Source organism: Corapipo altera, unplaced genomic scaffold (genome assembly GCF_003945725.1).
Source record: "Corapipo altera isolate COAL_440 unplaced genomic scaffold, ASM394572v1 94, whole genome shotgun sequence".
NCBI lineage: Eukaryota > Metazoa > Chordata > Aves > Passeriformes > Pipridae > Corapipo > Corapipo altera.
In genome coordinates, this window is record NW_020884950.1 from 1,841,038 (window position 1) to 1,863,537 (window position 22,500).

Here is a 22,500-nt window from a genome sequence, read left to right on the forward strand (position 1 = left end):
GGGGGGGGGAACTTCGCGTTTCTTTCTTTTCACACTGGCCTTAAAGAGGATATATTAGAAGTTGAAGTAGGAAGGGAGCAAGCAGGCCGATGGCGCAAAGGGTACGTATGATTAAAAAAAAATGGATTTCAAATGTGAAATAATATTGAAACGTGGCTGACAGAGACGCTGCGAAAAAGTTTCTTTTCTTTTTTTTTTTTTTTTCCTCCTTTTTGGAACAGGGGCACAAAGCGGTGTCCTGCAGTGGGAGGATTTATCAGTTGTACTTGTAGGCTTAAAACCTGCGTATATTGCTATTTTCTTGATTCTTTTACTCCCCATCCCGGAGCTCTCAGGGAAGAGGCAAAGCTTTCTATACATTAATGACATGCAGGCATGTAAGTGAATATGTCCGAGCCTCTCTATTTGTTGGTTTTGTAGCTCTAGTCCTACCAATGTCTTTTTTAAAGTCATCAGTGCTTGAAATATTTGAATGTGTGCATGTCTCTGAGCATTTTGCTGTGTTAGTGATGATATACCGCTTCACTCTAGGAAGATAAGTTCTGGCTGGGAGTAAGCACAACTTTTTTTTTTCTTTTACCTCCTTTTTTTTTCTTCCCTTTTTTTTTTTTTTTAGTATATATTCTGTCACAAAAGGTGCAGTGTAATGGGCAACCCCCCCACTCTTCTAGAAAGAAAGTGACTTTAATTTGAATTGGAGGTTAACAGCATTCACTGCCATGTGTATTGTTGTTTCTATTTTGGGTGCGATCTCTTTTTTTTTTTTTTTTGTTTCTTCCAACTACCTCCTGAATTGAAGTTTTGAGGAGAAAAAAAATAAATCAGCCGGGGTCGGGTGAACAGGGATTTGGGAAAGGAGAAAAGTCCTGGAAAGAAGTTTTCTTGCCTAATTTGCCTGCCGCGGTCCGAGAGCTGGTTGGGAAAGAAAGTTCCTCTGCTGACAACTTGCCTTTTACTCTTTCGGTCCAAGCAAGTGTCAGGGATCTTTAAAAGTGTTTATTCACACCTTCGCTTTTAATAGATGAAAAGTGGCCGTTTCCCCCGCTGCCTGGGAACCGCGGTAGCTTTTGCTCCTTAATCTTTAACAAAGAAAACGCTTAAAAAAAAAAAAAAAAGGAAGGCATTCCCAAAATCCCGAGAGCCCGGGCGAACGTTTCCAGCTTTTCGGCTTTAAAAGTTGCATTCTCGTGGAATTGCTGGGAAATCCGCAAATCGCTAGTTCTGGGTCTTTTTTTTTTTTTTTTCCTTGTGTTTGTATGTGTGCCGCTGCTGAAGTTTTTTGCATCCTCGCTGGGTGTGAGGTACCTGACTTCTTATCAGCGGGGGAAAAAAAAAAAAAAAAAAAAGTTTAGCGGAGGGAAGATTTTGGACTCCGGGAAACCGCTTCCATTCGCAGGAGGGGGGTTGGGAGATTCGGGGGATGGGGTGGGGAGGGTTTGGGGGTTTTTTTGCACTTTTATTTATTTTATTGTTGTTATGATGATTATCATTTCTCCTGCGCCCCAGACTCGGAGGGTTTCGTGCCGGAGGAGCCCGGCCCGGGGCGGTGTTTCCCTCCCCAGGGCCGGCGCGGCGGATCCCGGGCGCGCTCCGGGGGGATCGCGGGGCGTCCCCGGGTGGTGGTGGGGGGGACACACAGGGCAGCGAAGCTGCTGCCGGGGGCACTGCCCACTCCCCACAGCCCTGACGCCTCTCTGCTCTCTCTCTCTCTGTTTCCCTCTCTCCCTCTTTCTCTCTGTGCCCCGCAGTACGACGAGCTGCCCCACTACGGCGGCATGGAGGGGGTGGGCATCCCCACCACCATGTACGGGGACCCCCACGGCGCCCGCCCCATGCAGCCCGTGCACCACCTCAACCACGGGCCGCCGCTCCACTCGCACCAGTACCCGCACGCCGCCCACGCCAACGCCATGCCCCCCGCCATGGGCGCCTCCGTCAACGACGCCCTCAAGAGAGATAAAGATGCCATCTACGGGTAGGTTTGGCCGCGCAGGGCTCCGCGCAACCTGCGCGGGATGGAGCGCGGGGGCGAGGAGGTGGGGGGGTGGGGGAAGATGGAGGGATGTGGGCAGCGCTGCGCGGCGAAGGGGCCGCGTTCTTAATTTCGTGTCGTTGTTATTGCCGGTTTAAAGGGTGGGGGAGAGAGGGCTGGGGGGGTCCCCCTGGTACGGGGAGCCCGGGAAAGTAGGGGGGGGGCAGCAGGCATCGCCGCGGGGAGGAGGAGGAGGAGGAGGAAAATAATATTCCCAGGGCACAACCTGCGCCGGGTCGGTCAATCTCTGCACGGAGTTTTGGGAGCAAGGGAGAGTTTGGAAGCGCTTTGCCCAACTTTCCACCTTGTTCGTCTTTCCTTGCGTTGTGAAGGAGAGAACTCGAGAGCTGCTTCTCTCAGCTTTTTTTTTTTTTAAATTTTTCTTTTAATTTTCATTTCTTTTGAACTTTTTATCCGACAGCATTGAATGTTTCTCAGTGTGGCAACTTGTAAAGCGGTTTCTAGGCCGTTGTGATGGGAGCTGATGGGGTTACACTGGGCGCAGATGCTTTTAAAATGTATCTGCCCAGCTGGAGTTTGAAGGGAAGTTTAGGAGCCTCTAAAAATCGCTCTCAAGACAGTGAGGAGAAGGAGGAGGAAAATAAAATTCATGGCGTTCGGTTACTTTATCGGGTTATCAGAAATCTGAAGGGTTGGTTAAAACTCGGCAGTGAACGGTACCCAGAAGAAAAAAAAAAAAAGTATGAAGCCCTGGGAGAAAAAAAAATGAACTCCCTGTTATAAATATACATATATACGTGTGTGTGCGCCCACGCTTATTTATTTATTTAAATTATTAAACGGGCGAGGGAACCAGATGCACACGCTGCCTTTCTCCCGGGAAGGCTTTCCAAGCTGGGATTGCCCAGGAGCACCTGGTTCCCCCCGCGGGTCGGCGGCTGCGGAGCCCCGGGGGGGCAGAGGGCCGGGCAGGCAGTAGGGGAGGCAGCCGGGCAGGCCAGCGCCTGCCAGTGGGTCAGAGCTGTGTTGAGTGGGTTTAGGGGCTTTTTCTTTTTTTTTTTTTTTTTTTTAATTTGGATGGGGATTGGGTTTTTTTCTGTTTTTCTCTTGGTTTGTTTTTTTTTTTTCTTTTCCTTTCCCTTTTTCCTCCCAGCAAGTCCTCCAGCAGAAAACAGGAATTAAAAGCATGAAAGGCAAGAAAGTGTACGTCCAGGGGATTTTAATTTTTTAAATTTTTTTTTTTTTTCCTAAAGACAAGGAAAGTTAATTCAAAATGGCTGCTGGAACCGGCTTGGGTTTTATTCTTGGCTTGTCCTAAGGTTGTATTAACAATATCTGCGGCCAGACAGCGCCGACAGGCCGGGGAGATGCCGGGCTGCCGGCCGGCCGGCTGCGGGAAGGGGCCGGGACGCTGCGGGAGGCGGCGGGGGGTGCCGGAGCCCCCTCTGTGGGTGCCCCCCTCCCCACTCACGCTGCTGCGGGACTAACTATTGTTGTGTTTGGCTTTTTTTTTTTGTTTCGTTATGATATTTTCCCCCCCTCTGTGTGTGTGACTATTGTATTTTCTTTCAGACACCCCCTGTTCCCTCTTTTAGCACTGATTTTTGAGAAATGTGAATTAGCTACATGCACACCCAGGGAGCCCGGGGTAGCGGGAGGCGATGTTTGCTCCTCTGAGTCTTTCAATGAAGACATAGCAGTGTTCGCCAAACAGGTCAGCAAAACCGGGTTGAAACAGTAAAAGAATAAAAAAAAAAAAAAAAAGGAAAAAGAGGGGAAAAAAATCCGTAACGAGAAAAACAAGTCTCTGTTGAGATAAAGATGCGCGTTTCCCCCTCCCCCCTCTCTTACTGCAAGAGGCAAAAAACCCCCAAAACAAAAACCACTCCAAAACCCCAGCCAAAGCAAAACACACAAAAAAAACTAATCGGGAAATCTCGGCATTTACCAGCCCCTTAAAAAAATGGGTAATGTGGAGCGGTCTGTGCCTGGCCGGGAGTTTCGCTGCGCGACTCCCGGGAGCCGGGACGGGCTCTGCCGGGGAAGCTCCGTAGGTATTTTTCGGTATATTTGATTCACTTGCTCAAGTGTTTGTCTGATGTACTAAATCCAGCAGTCAGGGCTTTGCACGGAAGGTTACATAATGGACCCGACAGTGTAATGAAGCAAGAAATAATAACGTCTGCTTTTTCTGCTTCCATATTTCAAATCTTTTTTATTATTATTTTTTCCCCCTCTCCTCCCCTTTCTTATATTTAGATCCGAGCAGAGAAACCCCTCTTTTCCTCTAATCCTGAACTGGATAACTTGGTAAGAGTTAACACTTCTTCCTCTCCCCACCCCCACCCTCCCTTCCCATTTATTTATTATTTTTTTTTAAAATTTCTGTGTCATCTGGAGAGGTGGTTTGGTGGTGCTAAATTGAAAATTTCTCACGTGGATTTTTTTAAAATTACAGTTATTATGATGGTGATTTTTATATTTGCTAGTAAATACGGTGTGGTAGTTGCTTGCAAGTAAAAAATCCCATAAGGATATACATAAAGGAGAGCCCCATCCAAAGGGGAGCTGGCGGGCTTGGTGGTGAGCTTGCCTGCCCAAGAGGAGCGTGGATTTATCCCCGCTGTAGCCACCCCCTCCACGCACCTTTTATCAGCTCCAAGGGAAGGGAAACGTAGAGGATTGCTATGGCTGGAGATGCACCGGTGGCAAATTCACCAAAACTGAGATCTTTTCTCTCTTTCTTTCCTTCCCTCCTTAAGGATAAATATTTTGCCTCTGCTGTAGGAGTCCTGCTCCCACTTTCGCAAAGCAAGGAGCCAGTGATGGTGTTTAGAGAGTTGGGGGTTTTTTTTAAAGAAATGTTTATGATCCGTATAATTCAGTTGCTTCGTTGCAATAGGGTTTTTTTTTTTTTTGTTAACTCTAGATCGCTTCTCGTTAAACAGCACACAAAGCCACCGCTATTAAGTTTTAGTGTTATTGCCATAAATCAAAACAACTTTTTATTTACTACTAGAGAAAAGTCAAGCTACAAAGTGCGGCCGGGGCGGCTGTGGGAAATATCTCCAAATCCAGGAATGAGATTAATACTCTTGTTGTTTGTATCTTTGCAGATGATTCAAGCCATACAAGTATTAAGGTTTCATCTGTTGGAATTAGAGAAGGTAATTTTTGTCTCTCTCTTTCTCTCTCTCCTTCCCCCCCTTTCTTCCTCCTCCGTTTCAGTACTGCTGAAGTTCAGGCTTCTGGTAAATTTGCATAAATGTCTTTCTTTCTGGTAATTAGTGTCAAGACCAATCTTGGCGTCCATTTCTCTTCGCAGTTTAATTACAATTTCAGCCTCTAAAACCGAGCTCTCGAACGCCCAGGCCTTGTGTTCATTGTAATACTTTGCTGGCTTTGTATAAATAGTTGCAGTTCTGTGGTGCCGCAGATGAGACTCGAAATGGTTAGTTCAGTCAAGCCCCTGAAATTGTGATTAAAAAATAGATATATATTGTTTTTTCTTGGTGATGATGAGGAAGGGGCTTCGGTTGCAGTTAGTTGGAATGGGGAATTTTTTTTTTTTTTTTTTTTTTTTTTTTTAGAGCCATCTGCAGGTCAGGCTCAGGGCGCGGATTGTCCTGTAACATTTTGCAGAGACAAAGCAGAGTTGATAGTTCTGTCTGTCTCTTGTTCCTGGGAATATTGTACACCTCTGAGCAGAAGAAAGAGATTGCAGCCTAACTGCAGGATTTTTTTTTGTTGGCTGTTTTAGAAATCTTAGGAGGGAGAATGCTAATTTCTAAGAAGGCGGTGTCATCCGAGCTCACATTAAATTGGAAGTGCGCTCTTGGTTTCCTGAGGATTTTTTACGTGTCATTGATAGCTGGCCTACAAGAGAATTCCCTTTCTCCTAAAAATAAACATTTTGAGAGGTTTTTAAATAGTTGAAAAGTTTCTCAGGAGCCTCAGTCACTTTATCTAACCATAACTGGCAGGTTGTTCTCGCTCTACCGAAATGTGTTCAAATCTTCCCATTAATAAAGGCGGCTCAGGTACGAGTCTATCAGAGCGACTGGGGATTTCAGGGCTCGGATACCTATAATGTATTTCAGCCCAGTGCATCGGGATTTTTTTTTTTTAAATCCTTTTTTCTGTCCTCATACCCCTTTGGAAAGGGTTTATGATGAAATAACTGGATGAAATTAAATAGTTTACCTTAAATGTCACCCATGCAGGTCACCTCTCTAATGGCCACAGCTCCGGGAGCAGATGAATTTAACACGGGTGTTGAATATGTTGTAGCCTGTGAATCATCTTGTCACTGTCAATTTTCTGGGATATCTCTATTTTGCGAGAAAAGAAAGTTATTCCTAATTCTGGATGCGTCTGGAGGTCTCAGGGGGATAATTGCAGTGTGTTTCCCCTATTTAGGACTTTTGATGTCACAGGGGTGAAGGGGGGAGACTGGTTGCACTTGTCAATTTTACTTATGTATTCCTGATTATATTTTCTTGCCTTTTTTCCCCCCCCTCCTTTCTTTTTTCTTTTTTTTCTTTTTTTTTTTTTTTTTTTTTTACCCCCCTCATAATGTTGTTTTTTCTTTTTTTTTTTTTTTTTTTTTTTTTTTTTTAACCTCCGTCATAATGTAGGTACACGAATTATGTGACAATTTCTGCCACCGGTATATTAGCTGTTTGAAAGGAAAAATGCCTATCGATTTGGTCATAGACGATAGAGAGGGCGGATCAAAATCGGACAGTGAAGACATAACAAGATCAGCAAACCTAACGGATCAGGTATGATCTCGCCAACGCCGCACACGCTAAAATTTGTATGCAGATCGCTCGCTTGGGTCACTACGCCTCCTTTTATTATTTGCATATGATTAAGTCCCTTTTAGATAAATTTCCATCGAAATGAAAATTTTTGAATAATGTGGCTATTATTGCTTCATTAAGGCTTGCTCCCGGATTCGACCTGGCGAGATGAGCTTGTAAAAGCGTCGCCTGCAAACTCGACCTGTTTCTTGTCGCTTTTAATTTTTGTCTTTATTTTATTTACCCTTTCCAATAATAGAAGTGGTGTCTGTGGATCGCTGGCTTCTTGGTAGCTTAGGGAAGGAAGGGCTGGAGTCGTTGACCAAAATAATAATAAAATCCGAGATAGGTGGTCCGGGGAAGACAGAGAGGGTTTGAAATCTAGCAAATACTGGCTATTTTCTTCCCGTCTCTACGGTTCATTAGTCCGTCTTGTCAGTTTTCCTTGGCCGAACGCTTTTAGACTTGAGTGAACATTGCTTTGTGCACGCCTGCCTGCTGCAAATGCGCCCATTTTATTTTACTTAATAGGGGGGGAGAAAAAAAAGGGAGAAAATAAAATGGGATTCAGGTTTTAAATTCTTTTCCCTTGATCTTTCAAGTTTTCATGCCCTCTCTCTAAAAAATAAATATAGTCAAAGCCAAAGCCAAGCCAGCAAAGCCTCGCGTGGCTGTGACGGTGTCCAGGTTTTGTTTGGGATGGTTCAGACCTTTAATGCCGGCTGCAGCCGGGTGGGAAATGCGAGTGAGCTGAGTGAGGAGAGCTGGCTGTCCCCTCTCCCCTCCCTCCTCCTCGTCTGTCCCTTCCGCCGGCTGGGATCCTTGCCTTTTCATGGGAGCGTTTGGGGCTAATGCAGGAGGTGCCCAGATCTAAATTAAGCTCCTGGATGATGGAAGTGACTGAGATTTGGCTTTTATTCGAGTTGCGTGAAACGGCGGGGTTTTCGCGGTCCGTTTGTTTTCTCTGAACTGAGGGGTAGCAGCGCTTTGCCTGTGAGAGAGGGGACCTCGAGCACACACAGAAAAATAAATCCGCGGTTAAAACCCCCAAGTTATTTCTTCTTTAAGATCAGCTACGCAAATAGAGTCTTAGGAGTGATCTGCTCCTGACTCTGGAGGTTTCCTTTTGTTCAAGCAAGGCGCAGCCAAGCAGGCAGGAGTTGCCTCAGCCGCTTTGCCGTTATCACCGGCACTGTCAGCTGGGAGTTATTTTATAGATCACCGACATGAAGGTGCGTTGCATCGCAGCGTGGGCAGTATCTGAAATATTTTCTCCTGTCTGCCAAAGGCTATCGGGGTAGTGTCGTGACAGGGGGAGGCAGGCTTGGAGGAAGGCATGAACTTTTAAAAAGGGGTTTGTATGCGCATAGGTGGGTCGTTTTGGTGGTTTTGTTTTTTCTTTCCGCCCAATTTTGCTGCGAAGGGGGAAAAGCTCGGTGGGGCGGGAGGAGGGCGGCACAGCAGGGCGGTACCCGGGGCCGGGGAGGATGCTCCGGGCGGCCGGCGGCCCCGTTGCAGCGCCGTAGTGCAAGGGGAACCCTCCAGCCAGGGTCTAGCTGAGGGAAGCTCGGCTCGCTGCTGTTGAATAAAAATTGTAATCCAACAAGTCTAACTAGAAAATGGGTTTCTAAAAGCTCTGGAGTGCTGGGTACATAAAGCTATTTGAGCAAATTACAAGAATCGCTCAGGGGCACGAATGAAATCAACACTTTAATTGCCTCCAAAATGAAGATTTATACCCCATTTTCCCAACGAATCATTATTTTATTAAAGTGAAAGCTAAAGAAATGAAGCTATAGTTTTGGGGTTGTCGGGGGTGTCGGTGTGTTTCTCCACACACCCCCTTGCCTCTACCCCCCCCGCCCCCGCCAGCACCTTTTAGTCGCCGGGACCGCGGACCTTGCGCTCCCGGGGCCGTCCCCTCTCCCGCTGTGCGGGCTCAGCCCCGGCACCCCCGGCTTGTGCGAGCGCGGCCCCCGCCGCTCCCCGGGGTGCTCCGGCTCCTCGCCGGGCAGCGGGACGCGCAGCTCCGGGGGTGCAGACGGGGTGGGGAGCGGGGCTTTGCTTTCCCCGCTGAAAGGAAAAGATGCAAAAATGCGCTTTCCCACCCCCCACCCCCTCCCCTCTCCCGGCCGATGAGGCGGTGGATCAAACCCACCGGGGTTGCGCGGGGGGGAGGGAGGTGTTTAGCGGGGGGATGCGCAGCCACCCGCGCCCTCCGGTAAACTCCGGTGCCAAGCCCGGCCCCGGCGCGGCCGGCAGTATCTGGGCCCTAATGGTTCAATAATAAGGTGTTGAGTGCTGGTCGCCGGGGCGGCTAATTAGGATGTGGCTGCGCAGGGCGCGTTTATGGCTGCGCGGCCCTGGGATGCGCGGGCGCGCAGGGACGGGGCGGTGGGAACGAGGGGCCTCCCTCCTGCCCACGGCTCTGCTTGGGAGAGTAGTAAAAGAGTAAGTATGTAAAAAAGCTTTTATTATGGATTTAATTACATTTTCGTATATTGTGGTAGTAAAGGTTACAGTTAACAGGGTGTTTTTTTGCTTTTAATTTATTGGTTTCTCCTTATTTATTCTTTCCTTATAGGCCCCTCAATGCCATTGCCTTTAAGTCCCCCCGGTTAATGGAAAGCAATGACACTAATGCTAGATTTTGCAAAGTAAAGCCCTATAACACTAACCATTGTTCAGTGATTTAACCAGCTCAGTGGCACTAGGTCACTAAAATAGCATCCTTCTCCCACGGGCTCGACCCCGCTGCCTGCCAGGGTGGGACCTGCGGAGTTGGTGTTTACCATCACGACTCCACAAGTACAAGGCAGGAGTTTGGGCTTTTTTTTGCTGGGGATAATTGAACTCGAGATCAACCAGACCCCGGGACTTTAAAAACCGTAGCTGAAGAATTACAGCCATCCTCAAAAGTTTCAAAATAAACCTTTTTTAATCATTAGCTTTTCAAACATTTGCATGTTTAAATTTTCAAATGTTTGTTGGAGCCCAGAAAGATTTAGAACACAGCTGTTGTGTGATGTGTCTGGGAAAACTCCCTCTGATTTTAAAAAAAAAAAAAAAAAGCCCAGAGACTGCTCTCTGTAGTCTGACAGCAAAAGTTCAGTTTCTTAGGTAATCCTAAACTGTCACCGTGGGTCTGTTTTCTTGAAGCCACCTCACCCTGGCACCCAGGTGCTCTAGTCTGAACTATAAAGTTCCCCTACAAGATCGTGTCTACAGAAAGCCTTTAGAAAGTCCTTTTAGGAAAACGTGGTACAAAGTACCCACCAAATCCAAATAAAGTACAGTAGCAGCATAAGATAGATTTTTATAGGGAAAAAGCAGTGTTTTTCTTATGGAAAATAAACTTGTTGAGCACATCCATAGAAGCATTATTTGACAAAAACTACAATTTAATAATGCACAAGCCAATTACAGATGCAGAAACTTTTAAAGGCAAATCGGCAAAGAGCCAAATTCCTATAGGGACTAGGAGGGAAATGATCAAAAAATGAACATGAAATAAGACTTCCTGCAAGAAGGTCCATAATTCAACATTATTTGACTCCACTGTCAGGGAAATTGTTGAAGGATAGTAAACTGATACTAGAGTCTCAGTCATTTTTGTTACAGTCTTAAATGTTTGCAACTGTGGTGTTTTAGATGGCCCTTCTTGGGTGATAATATATCACATATATATACGTATATAATAAAGCAACACCTCTATTTATGTTGCGGTAGATTTCATTTTAATGTGCGCTGTTGCAGAGTTGCTCTAACCAAAATGCGGATCGACAGCAGCTTTTTTTTTTTTTTTAATGGAAAAATTACTTAAAATATATTCTTTACGAAGGAAGAATCATAAACTGGAATCCAATATACAGCATAGCTAAAGGTGGTAGAGTTGTTCAGAGCATTGACCAGTTACGACTAGGCTTAACTTTCCCAAATTCTCAAATATATCAGGTGTGCCTTGTAGCCAGTACAAAATAATGCCTTGGGGAAAAAAATTACTGAGAAAGTACTTCTTCACAGGCACTTTCAAGCCATGTGTAGTTTTAAGGAGGGGAATAAGAATATTGCTGCCTTCAGGATATGTACTCCTGTATTGGAGGAACAGGCATCAAAATAATAGATGCAGTGCAGAGGGTGCAAGGTAGAATTCATTTCTGCGTAATAAAAGAGTTGCAGTGAAGTAGGACTCTGAGGAGGGCTAATAAAATAATTTTCAAAAGACTCAAAATTTAATTTTCTTCCTCTGACTTTATGTCACCTTGAGCCAGTGAATCCTTTTTTTGTTAGTTTGGTTTTAGTAACTTTTATTTTTTTTTTTTTTCTGTGATATTTAGAATGTGTTACTGTGCTCCAGTTTAAGAGACTATTTATTGTAAAGATAAAACATGTTAATTTCTGTTCTGGACATGTTATGATCCGATACACTGTGGCTGAAATTGTATTAGCAAAATGAACTTTTCTTTGCTCTCCATTTCTTTAATCGAGTAATACATTGTTAAATAGATATAAAATTGATTATATTTCCTTTAATTTTTTATTTCAATTCAAGATCTTTGTGTTTGTTTTTTTTTATTTTTTTTTAATCATTGAGGAACCCAAAAGCAGCTATCCTTACACCTGGGTGTAAGATTTGCTGCCTTCCTTAAGTTGCGTGCTCATGCCTAACTTCCATGTAAAGTTTTCCAAACTGAAGTTACATTTTGTTGCAAAGAATAGTTTAATTGTCAGTATTTTTGCAATTCTTTTCAGCATCAAACCTGACAGGCCTGAGTTTAAATCCCAGGTAACCTCAGAATTTGCGAATGTATTCCAAGGTGTTCCTGAAAGCTGGAGCTTGCCATGTCTTTGTGTTAGGGACCACAGATTGTTATTTTGGGGCAACTTGGAGGTTTGCAAGTTGTGAAAAAATGAGTTGTACCTTAAGTTTAACCTTTATGGCTGAGGGTTTGAGTCTTCCCTGGCTGCTCGTCTGCAGGTAACAATAAACATAATGGGCTCTGCACGTGGAAGGGTTACTGCAGCCCCACGTGGGCAATGTTAGACCTTAAAAAAATCAGATTATATCGTGCTAGATCAAGATGAGTAAGTGTAGGTCGTGCTGATAAATACCACTTTAAAAAGCGGTGAAAATATAGTGCAGCTTCTTTAAATTAGGGAATCTTTCTTTTGTTTTGTTACGCATTTCTGCATTTGAGGTTTTTCGGTCACATGAGCATGGAGTTAGGATCTATCTTGTGTAATCTAAACAAGTTTAAGTAAATAAAGAGGAAGGTTGTTGTCTGGTCGTGAACATTTTTGAAGGTTTCTGGAGTTGTCTTCTGATGGGGGCTGTGTAGGAGAAGGAGAGACCGGCATGTGCTGCGGTGTCACCTCATGTCCTCGGTGTATTACCTCTTGCTCCTGATGCTCTGTTGCTCAGACTTAATGGGAAATTGGGAAATTAGTGATTATGTTTGTATTTTTTCCTGCAGTGGCAGCAATATTTGGAGAGGGTAACTCTAAGAGAGCACACATTTTGTGTTTGAACTTCGAGTGTATTTCTGTCCCTGATTAATGGCTCCATATATTACCCACCGTCGATACTCTGTAACATGTCTTAAAGACAACTTGTCGGCGGTTGCTTGAGCTCTTCTTTGGCCTGCTTAGTGTGGTTACCTTTTCCCATTTTCTTACCTTTAAAAGGCAAAAAAAGAGATGTAACCGAGCCCTGGAACATAGGTGAGAGCAGAATCTCTTCAGGCCAGTGTCCTCGAGACTCCTTTTTCTAATTTAGATGAGATCCCTGGAAAGTTCGGCGGTGATGGTGGGGGCCTGGTCTCTGTTAGCGAGAGGGCTGCTGGAACAGGGGCACCCCATGGCCCCTGCAGGCTCAACTCAAGGCTCAACTCTCTGGTTGCTGCTGTCGTGGGTTCATTTATTTAATTTTTGGAGTATGTGTCCGAGAGGTGAAGAGAGACATGGAGGTTTCAGACTTACGTGGGTCGTTGCGCGTGTGAAAGCGATAGTGCAGGCAGTGAGTGGTTTCTGGGGGTTACTGCATTTTGGAAGCAGAGGTTTGAGATTCGTCAGTGGAAGTCCAGGCAGACGTTGAAAATTTAAACGTCGGTGAGGTGAATTTAAAAAAAAAGTAAAAAGTAAAAAATCTGAGTTTGTCCTGTAAGCAGAGTTTGCAATTTAAAAAACAAAAGAGATTGAAGAGTGATAATACAGCGACTGCCATTTTCTTGTGAATGTGCGGGGCATGGGGGAAGGTAGGACGGAAAGAAATGGATTTGTGCCCAAATTTGGCCATTCTTTTGTTGGCCGCGGGATTGGCTGCTGAAAGTCATAGCGGCTTCTTGTTTTGCGAGTGGCTTCTTATTTTGCAAGCAGCTTCTTATTTTGCGAGCATCTTCAAATCCAGGCCAGGCACCCCATTGAAGAAATGTTTCCCCCCTGCCCCTGTCGGAGGTTATACGTTAGTCATCCATGAGTTTTGGGGATCAATAAAGGGATAACTGTGAAAGGCAATGGCCCATAGCGCACAGGGAGTGGGATGGGTTTATGTAATGTTCCCTGCCTGGCCTCAAAACTCGATGAATCTCTGGGTTTGTCCACACAAGGACACTCAGGAGAGGTAAGACAAATTGATTGGGTGTAAAATTAAAGTGCATTAGTTAAAGTGCATTGCACTATTGTGTGGATGCTCTCATTCAGAAGTAAAGTGGCCTTAGTTCACTTTAGCCTAATCCCCTTTGGAGTAGGCCACTTTTCTTTTGAATGAGAACATCCACATTAACTTTTAGTTAATTCGTCTTTCCCGGGCGTCCTGGCGGCCTCGTGCCCGGTGCTCTGGAGAGGTTGGGCTGGCCGGGCCTGGCTCCCTGTGAGCTTTAGGTAAGCTTTTCATTAGGCATATTTCATCTCCACAGCAGCACTTAACCACCGGCGTTCGTCATCGCCCCAACCGAGGCTCCGCACCCTCCTCTCGCTCCTTCTGCTTCTGCAGCTCAAGAGCGATATTGTTTGTAATGCTGCCTGGGAAAAACATTGGAAATCTTTATGGTGGCAGGGATTTGGAGAGGGATTCGGCCGGGGGGGAGCTGACTGCACCCGGTATCTGGAGGGGGGCTGTAGTTTGGGCGTTGGATTTCCCAGGTGAATTTGGCATCAGGCTGCTCCTGGTATCAGTCCTCCTCCCAATAACCTGAGTATTTTATTTTGCTATGGTGGTTTGCTGTCCTGACATGCTCCCTGTTTAGATAGTTTCTTCCATGTCTGCTGCTAAGTCATTTTTTAAAGACAGTGAGGAAATCTATATTAACTTTTTTCAGATGATATTTCCAACCAGAAAGCCAAGATTGAATATTAACCTGTAGGAGAACTAATTTATCTGGTGGAAAAAAAAAATATTGGTAGGATAGTTTTGGAAGCTGTTTCATATTCTTGATTGAAGTTCACTGAGCTTGAGTTTTCATTAGAGGTGTTTTCAGGTGTCTTCTAGAGCTTATAAGTAACCTATTTATTTACTTTTTACTGGCTAAACCATGTGTGCAAACTCTGTGCCTTGTCACACACTTGCCATTGCCCCTTCCATTCAGAATAGAATTTACAAGACTTCTTGCATTAGTAAGCAATTTGTTAATGGAGCCTTTCCTAGAAATACAGAATTCTATTTCACTGAAGTATTGTCTTTCCTTTTCAATCATGGCTGAGGTGAGCTATTTTCTCAAGGACTCTCCAGGCATCTATGTGATATTCCCACTTGGGCAGATCATCTCCAAAACTTCTCCATCCTGAAGATCTATTGCAGTAAATTAAAACTCTCTTATTAATATCACTAGACTTTGAATTTGGCCGGCTAATTTTGTTTGCAGCTTGGCCTTTTCTTTTTTTTTTTTTTCCTTTTTTTTTTTTTTTTTTTTTAATATAAAGCAAATATGCATCCAGACCTTCTTTGTTGAAGTAAACTGGCCAACAATAAGAGGGGTAATTCTTCATTTGCTTAAAAGGACTGCCTGTTTTGACTTCAGAAATACTGAACAAGAGTAAAGCAACAGCTGATGCCATCACAGGCAGTGTACTGTATTCAAACAGCTGTACAAAACGCAAAGCTCCAGTATTAATCCTGCCATTCACAGTTTATTTAAGTTTTTCAAGCTTCTCTCATATGGGCATGGCATCAATGCCTAATTATGCCTCCATTAGGGTTACTGGGCCCTTAATACAGAAAATTATTGTATTTAAACTTTGGAAAGCTGCATTGGAGTAATCTAAGATTCTTGCAGCTGGCACATGTTCAGGGAAGGCAAACTTTACCTTGTAATTTTCTTTTCATTCATTTGGCCTTTAGGTTGTGGTCCGGTTTTGTTCCTGAGAAGGTCGGATCATCACTGGTGTTTTTAACACTGGCTTTAAATAGCTCCATTTAAGTCCGCACAGCTCTCAGGAGGAGGGAATAAGAGCAGATTAAAAACCCTATGGCTTTGTCTGTCCAGTTTGCCGGGGTGCAGGGCTACAACTCCCTGTGCAAATAGAAATGGTAGATCCAAAAGTCTGAAGCTTGGCCCACAAGGAGTCTCATCGTTGTTTTACCCTGCACTGAGCCAGCTCAAGCTCTGTCAGTGCAACCTGTGTTTTATCTGCGGACGCAGTAGTCTTGACCCCTGTTTTGACTGGTGCTTCGTATTGTGTTGGGGAGGGGTGTGCAGAGATGTCCCTGGTCTCAGGTGGGATATCACCTGCTTGCTGATGCTCAACAGCAACCCAAAGCGTGAACTCTCGTGTGCTTAGTGACTGCTTGCCGATATTTGGATTAATCCTGTGAGCTAATCCACGGCCAACCCCTTGCTAGAAACCCTGGGAGCACACAAATACTGTGGACTCGGTAGGTGGCACTTTGGTTTTAGGCTTGAGCCAGTGCAGAAGACCCTTCTCCTTGGGGTACAGGCATAGGGGCGTGCTGTGCTATGGTGGCCTTGGCCCTTGAGCTCCTCCACTCACTCATGCACCACGGAGGTGCCTTGCGTGGGTAGAGTTGGCCAAATTTTTTGATGAGGGGAGTGTCCCTGTGGCCTGTAATTTATAAAGTTTCCCTTGTGTACTGTTGTGCAGTGTTACGGGGGAGTAGTGTCGCTGCTGTTTCGGTGGTGGGTACAGCCGTGCCACCACAAGGTCATTTGAAGTCACAGCTTTGCTCTCCCCTTTGCACAGGCTTTTTGGGCAGCACTTGACCCGAAAAGGGCCTACACAGCTGAGTGACACCGCTGGGCATCACCATGACGGGAGGGTGACGGTGACAGGGAAAGGAGCCTTTCAAGCACATGTGCGAGTCAGTGGCAGCCAGCTTCCCATCATTTCCCAGTGTTTGTGGGGATACTCAGGAAAAGGGGCCCTGTGTTTGCACGGATGCTTGGGAAAAGATGCTCATGTACATTGGTGGTAGCGTGGGCACTGTGCTCAAGCCATTCCCTCCTTTGCCCCTCTCTGCCCAGGGGATTTTGCAGCTGTGTTACCCCTGGAGGCTCCTGGCCCTCCTCCCTGTTGTGTTGTGCAAACCAGTTTTACTGGCGTGCCTTCCACCTACTAGGGGAGTGTCATTGTGCTTTTCCCTTGTCTGTGAGGCCCTTGGCAGTGCTTTGTGGCATGGCTGTGTAGAAAAAAACATGGTGTGTACAGACGTGTCTTGCTACATTCATTTCTGTGAGGGATCTCTCTTCTATTACTGTTTTTCCTTAAAACCAGAGTGAGGGTATGCACATGACTGGTATGTGCAGAGAGGATTAATTTTGTTCTTAAATACACATGTGTGTTTCGAGCCGGGGTTTGGTCCTCAGTGACAAGTGCTTGAGAGATCCTCTGGGTGAGAAGTGATACAGTGATGCTGGAGGGGCAGGGGTGGGAAATACTGCTCTGCTGACAGCATGAGGCAGAAGGGGAGATGTGGATGCTCTTCCCAGGTCTCTCACTGAGGTTTTGGAGCGAGATGATTAGGTACTTGTGAGCCGAGATTTTCTGCTTCTCCTTTTTCCTTATCGTCAGGTAGGGTTGATATCTTAATTTATATGTCATATAGTGATAGTAAGTTGTATATATAGGAGATATATAAGAATAAGAAGTGATATGTTGTGTTAATTATTTCATTCTGTGGATAATTTGAAGAAAATATTGCAAAGAAAGCAAATAATTTCTGTTTGGTGTCACAGGGAAGCACTACGCTGAATCAAAAGGCTGATGGTAAACATTGCTTTTGGTGGCTTTATGCTTTTGGTTTTGGCCCCTTTTGCTATTTTCCACTTAATTGCCATTTTTTAAACAGTATTTAAAGCAGGGAGGGGATTAACTGAAACACTGGATGGGGAGGTAGCAGTGCTGCCAGTAACTTCTGCAGAAGGAGCAGAGCTGTGGGATTGACTGAAAACATTTGTGAGGTGGTGGCTAGTCTGTCCATCCTGAGGTCTGCCTGTCCCGAGGCGTGGGCCCATGTGGGGCCATGCCATGAACTCTACACTGGTACAAGTGCCATTGGGTACTCCAAAACCTTCAAGGGAGGTGCAGTGAGGCCACACAGACCTCTCAGCCTGACTTTTTTGGGTGACTCTGGTAGCTAGCCATGCTTCCAAGTCACCCCTCAATGAACGGGTGGAGGCGTTGGGGAGCCACAGCCACCTCAGCCTGGCAAACCAGCCCTGGAGCTCCCCATCCTCTGGCTCATGCAGCCTGGGCTTGGTGTGTGTTGTGGCCACTGACTCGCCAACGTGTGGCTTGCAGAGCCAAGCCGTGTGGCCACTTCTGCCTCGCTGCAGAATCGGCTTGTTGTGAAATGGTAGAAAGTGGAGGAGCTGATCTGCAGAAGGGTTTGGCCATGAGTGTTGGAAAATGTGAATCACGGGGATTCCAGTTTTAAGCCTTCTGGAGATAACGGGCAGCACGTACTGGAGTGCGTGACTTGCAGAGGGCCTTAAAAAACAAGGCGGTGCCCTCAAGATTAAGCAAACGCTTTATAATCAGGAACACATTTTATACCCAGCACAGGCTTTTGCAGGTATCACATCCATCCAGACAGAAAGGTGTAGCTGGAGCGAAGCTAATTATACTGCCATTTAATTTTGGTGTTGAACAACAATGCAAGGCGAGCGGGCTCTTGAATCCTGTGAACAATGTGCCGTAATCAAAATATGCTGACTCCGAATGGCGTCTGTTGTCAGTTAGCTAAAAAGACCATTTGATAGTTGTGACACACGCTCGGGGTTTTTTTGCTTGCGATGGAGCTGGAATGAAGTGTGGCTGTTGCAGAGCGAGGGCTGTGCTCGTGCCTTCCATCCCTGAGAAGCCCCGGTTGGGCCGATGGGATGCTGGAAGTCAGAGCCTGCATTTAAGTGTGCGTAAAAATATTTGCAGCGGGTTAACGTTTGTCTTTTCCGAAAGGTATCACTCCTAAAAAAATCTGTTAGGGGGATGCTTAGAGATGTGAGTTTTGCTGTAAATAAACCTTTTGCTGTTTGTCTGAGCCCAGATAATTCAGGGTGAAGTGCACATCTCTCTGCAGCACAGACTCCCGCTGAGGCTTCCTGCTGGGACCATGGAGGGAGAGAAGGGATGGGGTGGGAGAGGTTGAGGTCTCCCTCTCACCTAAGTCTGCCCGGGCAGGTCAGTTTCAGGACCTCAGCCACCCGTCTGACAGCCTGTGCTGTCTCGTTCGTACCTGAGCATCTGGCAGATCCCCTTCTGTTAAAATGACTTTTAACACATGAACACAATAAAAGGAAGGGATGGCAGACTCTCATTTTCAGGCTAAGTGGCAAGGCACTTTTCCTGTTTACACCTTTGGAGGAAATCATTACATGAAATATTGAACAGGAAACTCTTATTTGTCTCTGAAGACCTTTTTTCCTGCTCTAGAAAGATGTGGAAAATGCTCGAGTCCTATTAAATTTAGTAGGAGCCAAGGAGGACTAGCACACCTCAGCCTTTGGGAAGTAGCGGTGTTGTTTGGAGCTGATATTGTGCATGTTTCTGCATGATATTAAACTTAAAAAATCTATATGGAGCCAGGATTTTTATCTGCTCTGACCATGAAGCTGTGTTTCCTTATGTCAGGAAAGGGCTGGGGATTAATGCTATCTAATGATATGTCTCTTATCAAAGGGAGGAGACAGGTTTACAATTAGAGGTTGCTCTAAATAGAAAGTACTAGTCAATGTTTGTTGTGTGGGAGACAAAAACCCCACATTACCATCAGCTGGCTCAGTTAACCTGGCTGGGCAGGCAGTGTTTACTGTTCAGCTGAGATTAAGGAAAAAAAAAAAAGAGGAATGGAGTCAGTCAAATTTTAAGGCACAATGTGATTGAGGCTGTAGCTGCTCAGTCTTCAAGGGTGTCCATCACAGCTACCATGTGCAGCAACCTCCAATGCAAGAAGCAAAACCTGAGGTCTAACTGTCCAAAATAAATTTACTTTTGTTATTGCCAGAGGTGGTTTTGGGGCGCTCTGGAGTCCTATCTCAAATTAAAATCCATCTGCCCACACTGTACCCCATAAGAGGACTTTGGAGATGCTTCCTCAAGTGCAGCAGGTTTGATTTCAGTATGGGCAGAAGGTGGTGGAGCTGTGCTTCTGACAAAATGCAGCCCAGGCGAGGGGGGCTGTGCATAGCTGTGAACACGTGCAACCCTGTGTGCACACAAACACGCTCAAATGGGGTTTTTTAAAGTCTTGCCCCTGCGGAGTTGACAGAGCTTTGGTGCCTTCTGGAAGAGAAGAGTTGTGGTTTTTCTCCTTCCTCTTTGTCTTTATGTCCCACCCAGTTTGATGATCTCCATTTCATTCTCCTTTATTTTTTGTGGTTTATGCTTGCTGCTTCTAATTATTCTTTTTCCTTTGGAAAGCACTATCACCCTGTCCTTTTGCACTTGTGTTTTCCATTCATCCTGTTTAGGACTCTCAGACCCTTTTCTCTCCTCTCCCTGCTGTGCCCTCTTCTCCTTTGTGTCCTGCGGGTATGGAGGGGATCAGAAGGCTCTGCTGTGTTAGGGATACCTGTGTGGGTACACAACCAGTGTTGTGCTGCACATGCCTGGGTAGGGTGAGCGCTGAGTCGCGATAGCAGAGCTAATGGAGAGTGCCAGTGTTGTTTGGTGGATGTTGGTTTCATGACCTCTGACAGTGTGCAGTGTTAGTTGTGCCTCTGGTCCCTTCAGTGGAAATCCCGGCCTTGTGAAAATCGGTGGCAAAAGTCCTGTTTATTTCCAGTTTTCTATCCTCTGTGGTACTCACATTGATACCCACTTTCATTTCCTTTTATCTGTTTGTCTCAGAAACTGCCCTGTGTTGAATGCATAAAGACAGCTTACATCTTATTTTTTCTGTGTGGCTGCGAAGAGTCGGGGAAGAGTCTTACCCTCATTTGCAATAAGTGGAAACTAAAGATAGAAGGCTTATGACTTTTCTGGGGCTAGGAAGGGAATCCAGGTCAGAGCTGAGACTTCCATGCAGAATTTTTTCTGCTTTTTAGTTCGCCGGGCCTTGCCTCCTCTAACGCTGCAAAGGTTTCCATCTGTGCTCAAGTCGCCCTCGCTGTTCTGCTTAGTTGCAGGCGGAGTTATCGCCTGCCTGTCATTTCAACGACCTTATTTCTCTAGACTTGGAGCACCTTTTTTTCCATCTGAACCAGATCTTTGTGCCTTTGTTGTTGTTCTATTAAAAATAACTCACCTTTGAATTCAAAGTCGCACAAAGCAGATTGAGGAAGAGTTGTTGGCAGTAAAAACCATCTATTTTTCAACATTTTGAAGTCTATGCATGTATCATTTATTCTGACCCTCTTGGTTTTGGTTGTATTGGATGTGATGTCCCTGCTTGGTGTTGGCAGGCTGGGAGATGGGATTTCTGGCTGTCAGCCTCGGTTAGTCCCACAAGGAGAGGTTTAGGTGGCCAAACCTAAACTGAGTGGGGCCTCTTAGAAAATCAAACTAGTCATGACTGTGGGTCTCATGGTCCCCAAAAGCCCCACTTGAGTAAACTGGTCTAGTGGAAGGTGTCCCTGCCCATGGCAGGAGCTTGGAACTAGATGGTTTTTGAGGTCCCTTCCAACCCAAACCATTCTATAATTCTGTGTTTCTATAAACAATGTATGTGTGTGGAATCTATGAAATATATAGCAGTATATCTTTGACATTATGAAAGTGTATTTTTAACCTCTATACCAATTTGTACTTTTTGAGGTTTTCTTCCCAACGGAGAGAAAAACTTTCTTATATGCTGGATGGGAAACAGGCTGTCTTAGGATTATTACTAGCTGTGTCCTCCAGAAATGAAGTGGGATAAGGCTTGTGGATTGCAAAGACCAGGTCTGTCTGTCATGTAGCTCGAGCTCCAGCATCAGTGCTATGGATTATACACTTAAGGTATTGAGGAGCTGTATTGAATGTTTTGCCCATGTGAGGTTGGGGACATCAGTATGGCCAACAACCAGAAAGATAAACTATGTAAAAAGTAAATCTTTGCTAAATAGGTGGGTTAAATTTGTAGGAGATGGGTGCGATGACTTAACGAATCAGCCCCTGGTTTTCCTTTGAGCTCTTGCCTGTAGTGAGCACAACTCCTTCCTAATGTGGAAGGTCACTACCCTCAACCTCTTGCAGTTGGAGGTTTTTAAAAGGTAGAAGTTACGGGAAATCTGAAGAACATTTCAAACATAGTGCAACTTTTTTTTTTCTAATGAATAAGTATTTCATTTAGAAAAAGAAAATAAGATAAAACTTCAGAACGAGAACAATAAGCCCAAATTATGTTGACAAATTACTGGCAGCAGCTCAGTTCCTCCAGGGCGAGGGGATGAGTGATTATACCTGCAGCCAATTCTCTGGAAACCTGGAGGAGTGAAGGTCTGTCCAACAGGTAAAGGAATTAGCTGTTCCCCATCCCCAGTTGTTACACGCACACAAATGAGCCCACAAGAGGGCTGTGCTCACAAAACTTTTGAGAATATATATATCAAAAGATGCTGAGTACAATTTTTATCACCTGTAATAGAAAGCAATTTCTTTTATTTATTTATGTACTTATGGTCCAGCCTTTGGTTCTTTGGCCAGAAGCTCTTCTTTTCCCTTTCACATTCTTGGTGCTCAAAAAAAAAAAATCCATTTTATTCTTTAATATAAGCAGAAGGCAATGGTTTCCCCCACTTTGTATTATTGTTAACTTGACTCAAAGCCCAGGTGTCGTTGGACTGCAATAATAAATGTAGGTAATGATATTTGTTTACCATACGTAATACCCAGTTTAGCCCTTAACCAAATAATTTTGTCTGTAGCTTTTTTGTTTATTAAGGTTTGATATTCACTGTGACAAAAGTCAATAATTTCTTCAGAGGCCTCATCAAATGTGCTCCTCACTTTGATAGGGCCATTGCACTGGTACTTGCTGGGGCTTGTGCTTTTCAGCCCAACACAGACCCTAAATGGGTGAAACACCTGATAATGGTCATAGGAGGCAATTTGTGCTCCTGGGATTATTTAAATACACAAACATTTGTGTTACTTCCTTTCTTTCTCCTGCTCCTTCTTTTTCTCTCCCCCCCCCCTCGTATCAGAGTACTTCACAAGCTTCAGAACCAAAACAAAAGTCAGGAAATGTATTTAAAATGCCATGGCATAAGATAAAACACGCGTTGTAGAAGGTCTTTTGCCCTTAAAGTGGTGCAGCATTAGGGCACCTGA

General features: G+C 45.1%; 1 protein-coding gene across 3 annotated transcripts in view; it reads left to right on the forward strand.

The window, feature by feature from the left end:
* Nucleotides 1–22,500, forward strand: part of MEIS1 (Meis homeobox 1) — a 208,871-nt gene that overhangs the window by 101,448 nt on the left and 84,923 nt on the right. For 2 of the 3 annotated variants that reach the window (XM_027663025.1, XM_027663027.1), the window contains exons 1-6: nucleotides 1–101; nucleotides 1,749–1,975; nucleotides 3,566–3,707; nucleotides 4,253–4,303; nucleotides 5,110–5,160; nucleotides 6,631–6,777. In XM_027663025.1, the coding sequence (XP_027518826.1) occupies nucleotides 90–101; nucleotides 1,749–1,975; nucleotides 3,566–3,707; nucleotides 4,253–4,303; nucleotides 5,110–5,160; nucleotides 6,631–6,777 (630 nt within the window). In that variant the 5' untranslated portion in view covers nucleotides 1–89. The remainder of the gene's footprint in view (nucleotides 102–1,748; nucleotides 1,976–3,565; nucleotides 3,708–4,252; nucleotides 4,304–5,109; nucleotides 5,161–6,630; nucleotides 6,778–22,500) is intronic. The other variant, XM_027663026.1, reaches the window with a different exon arrangement.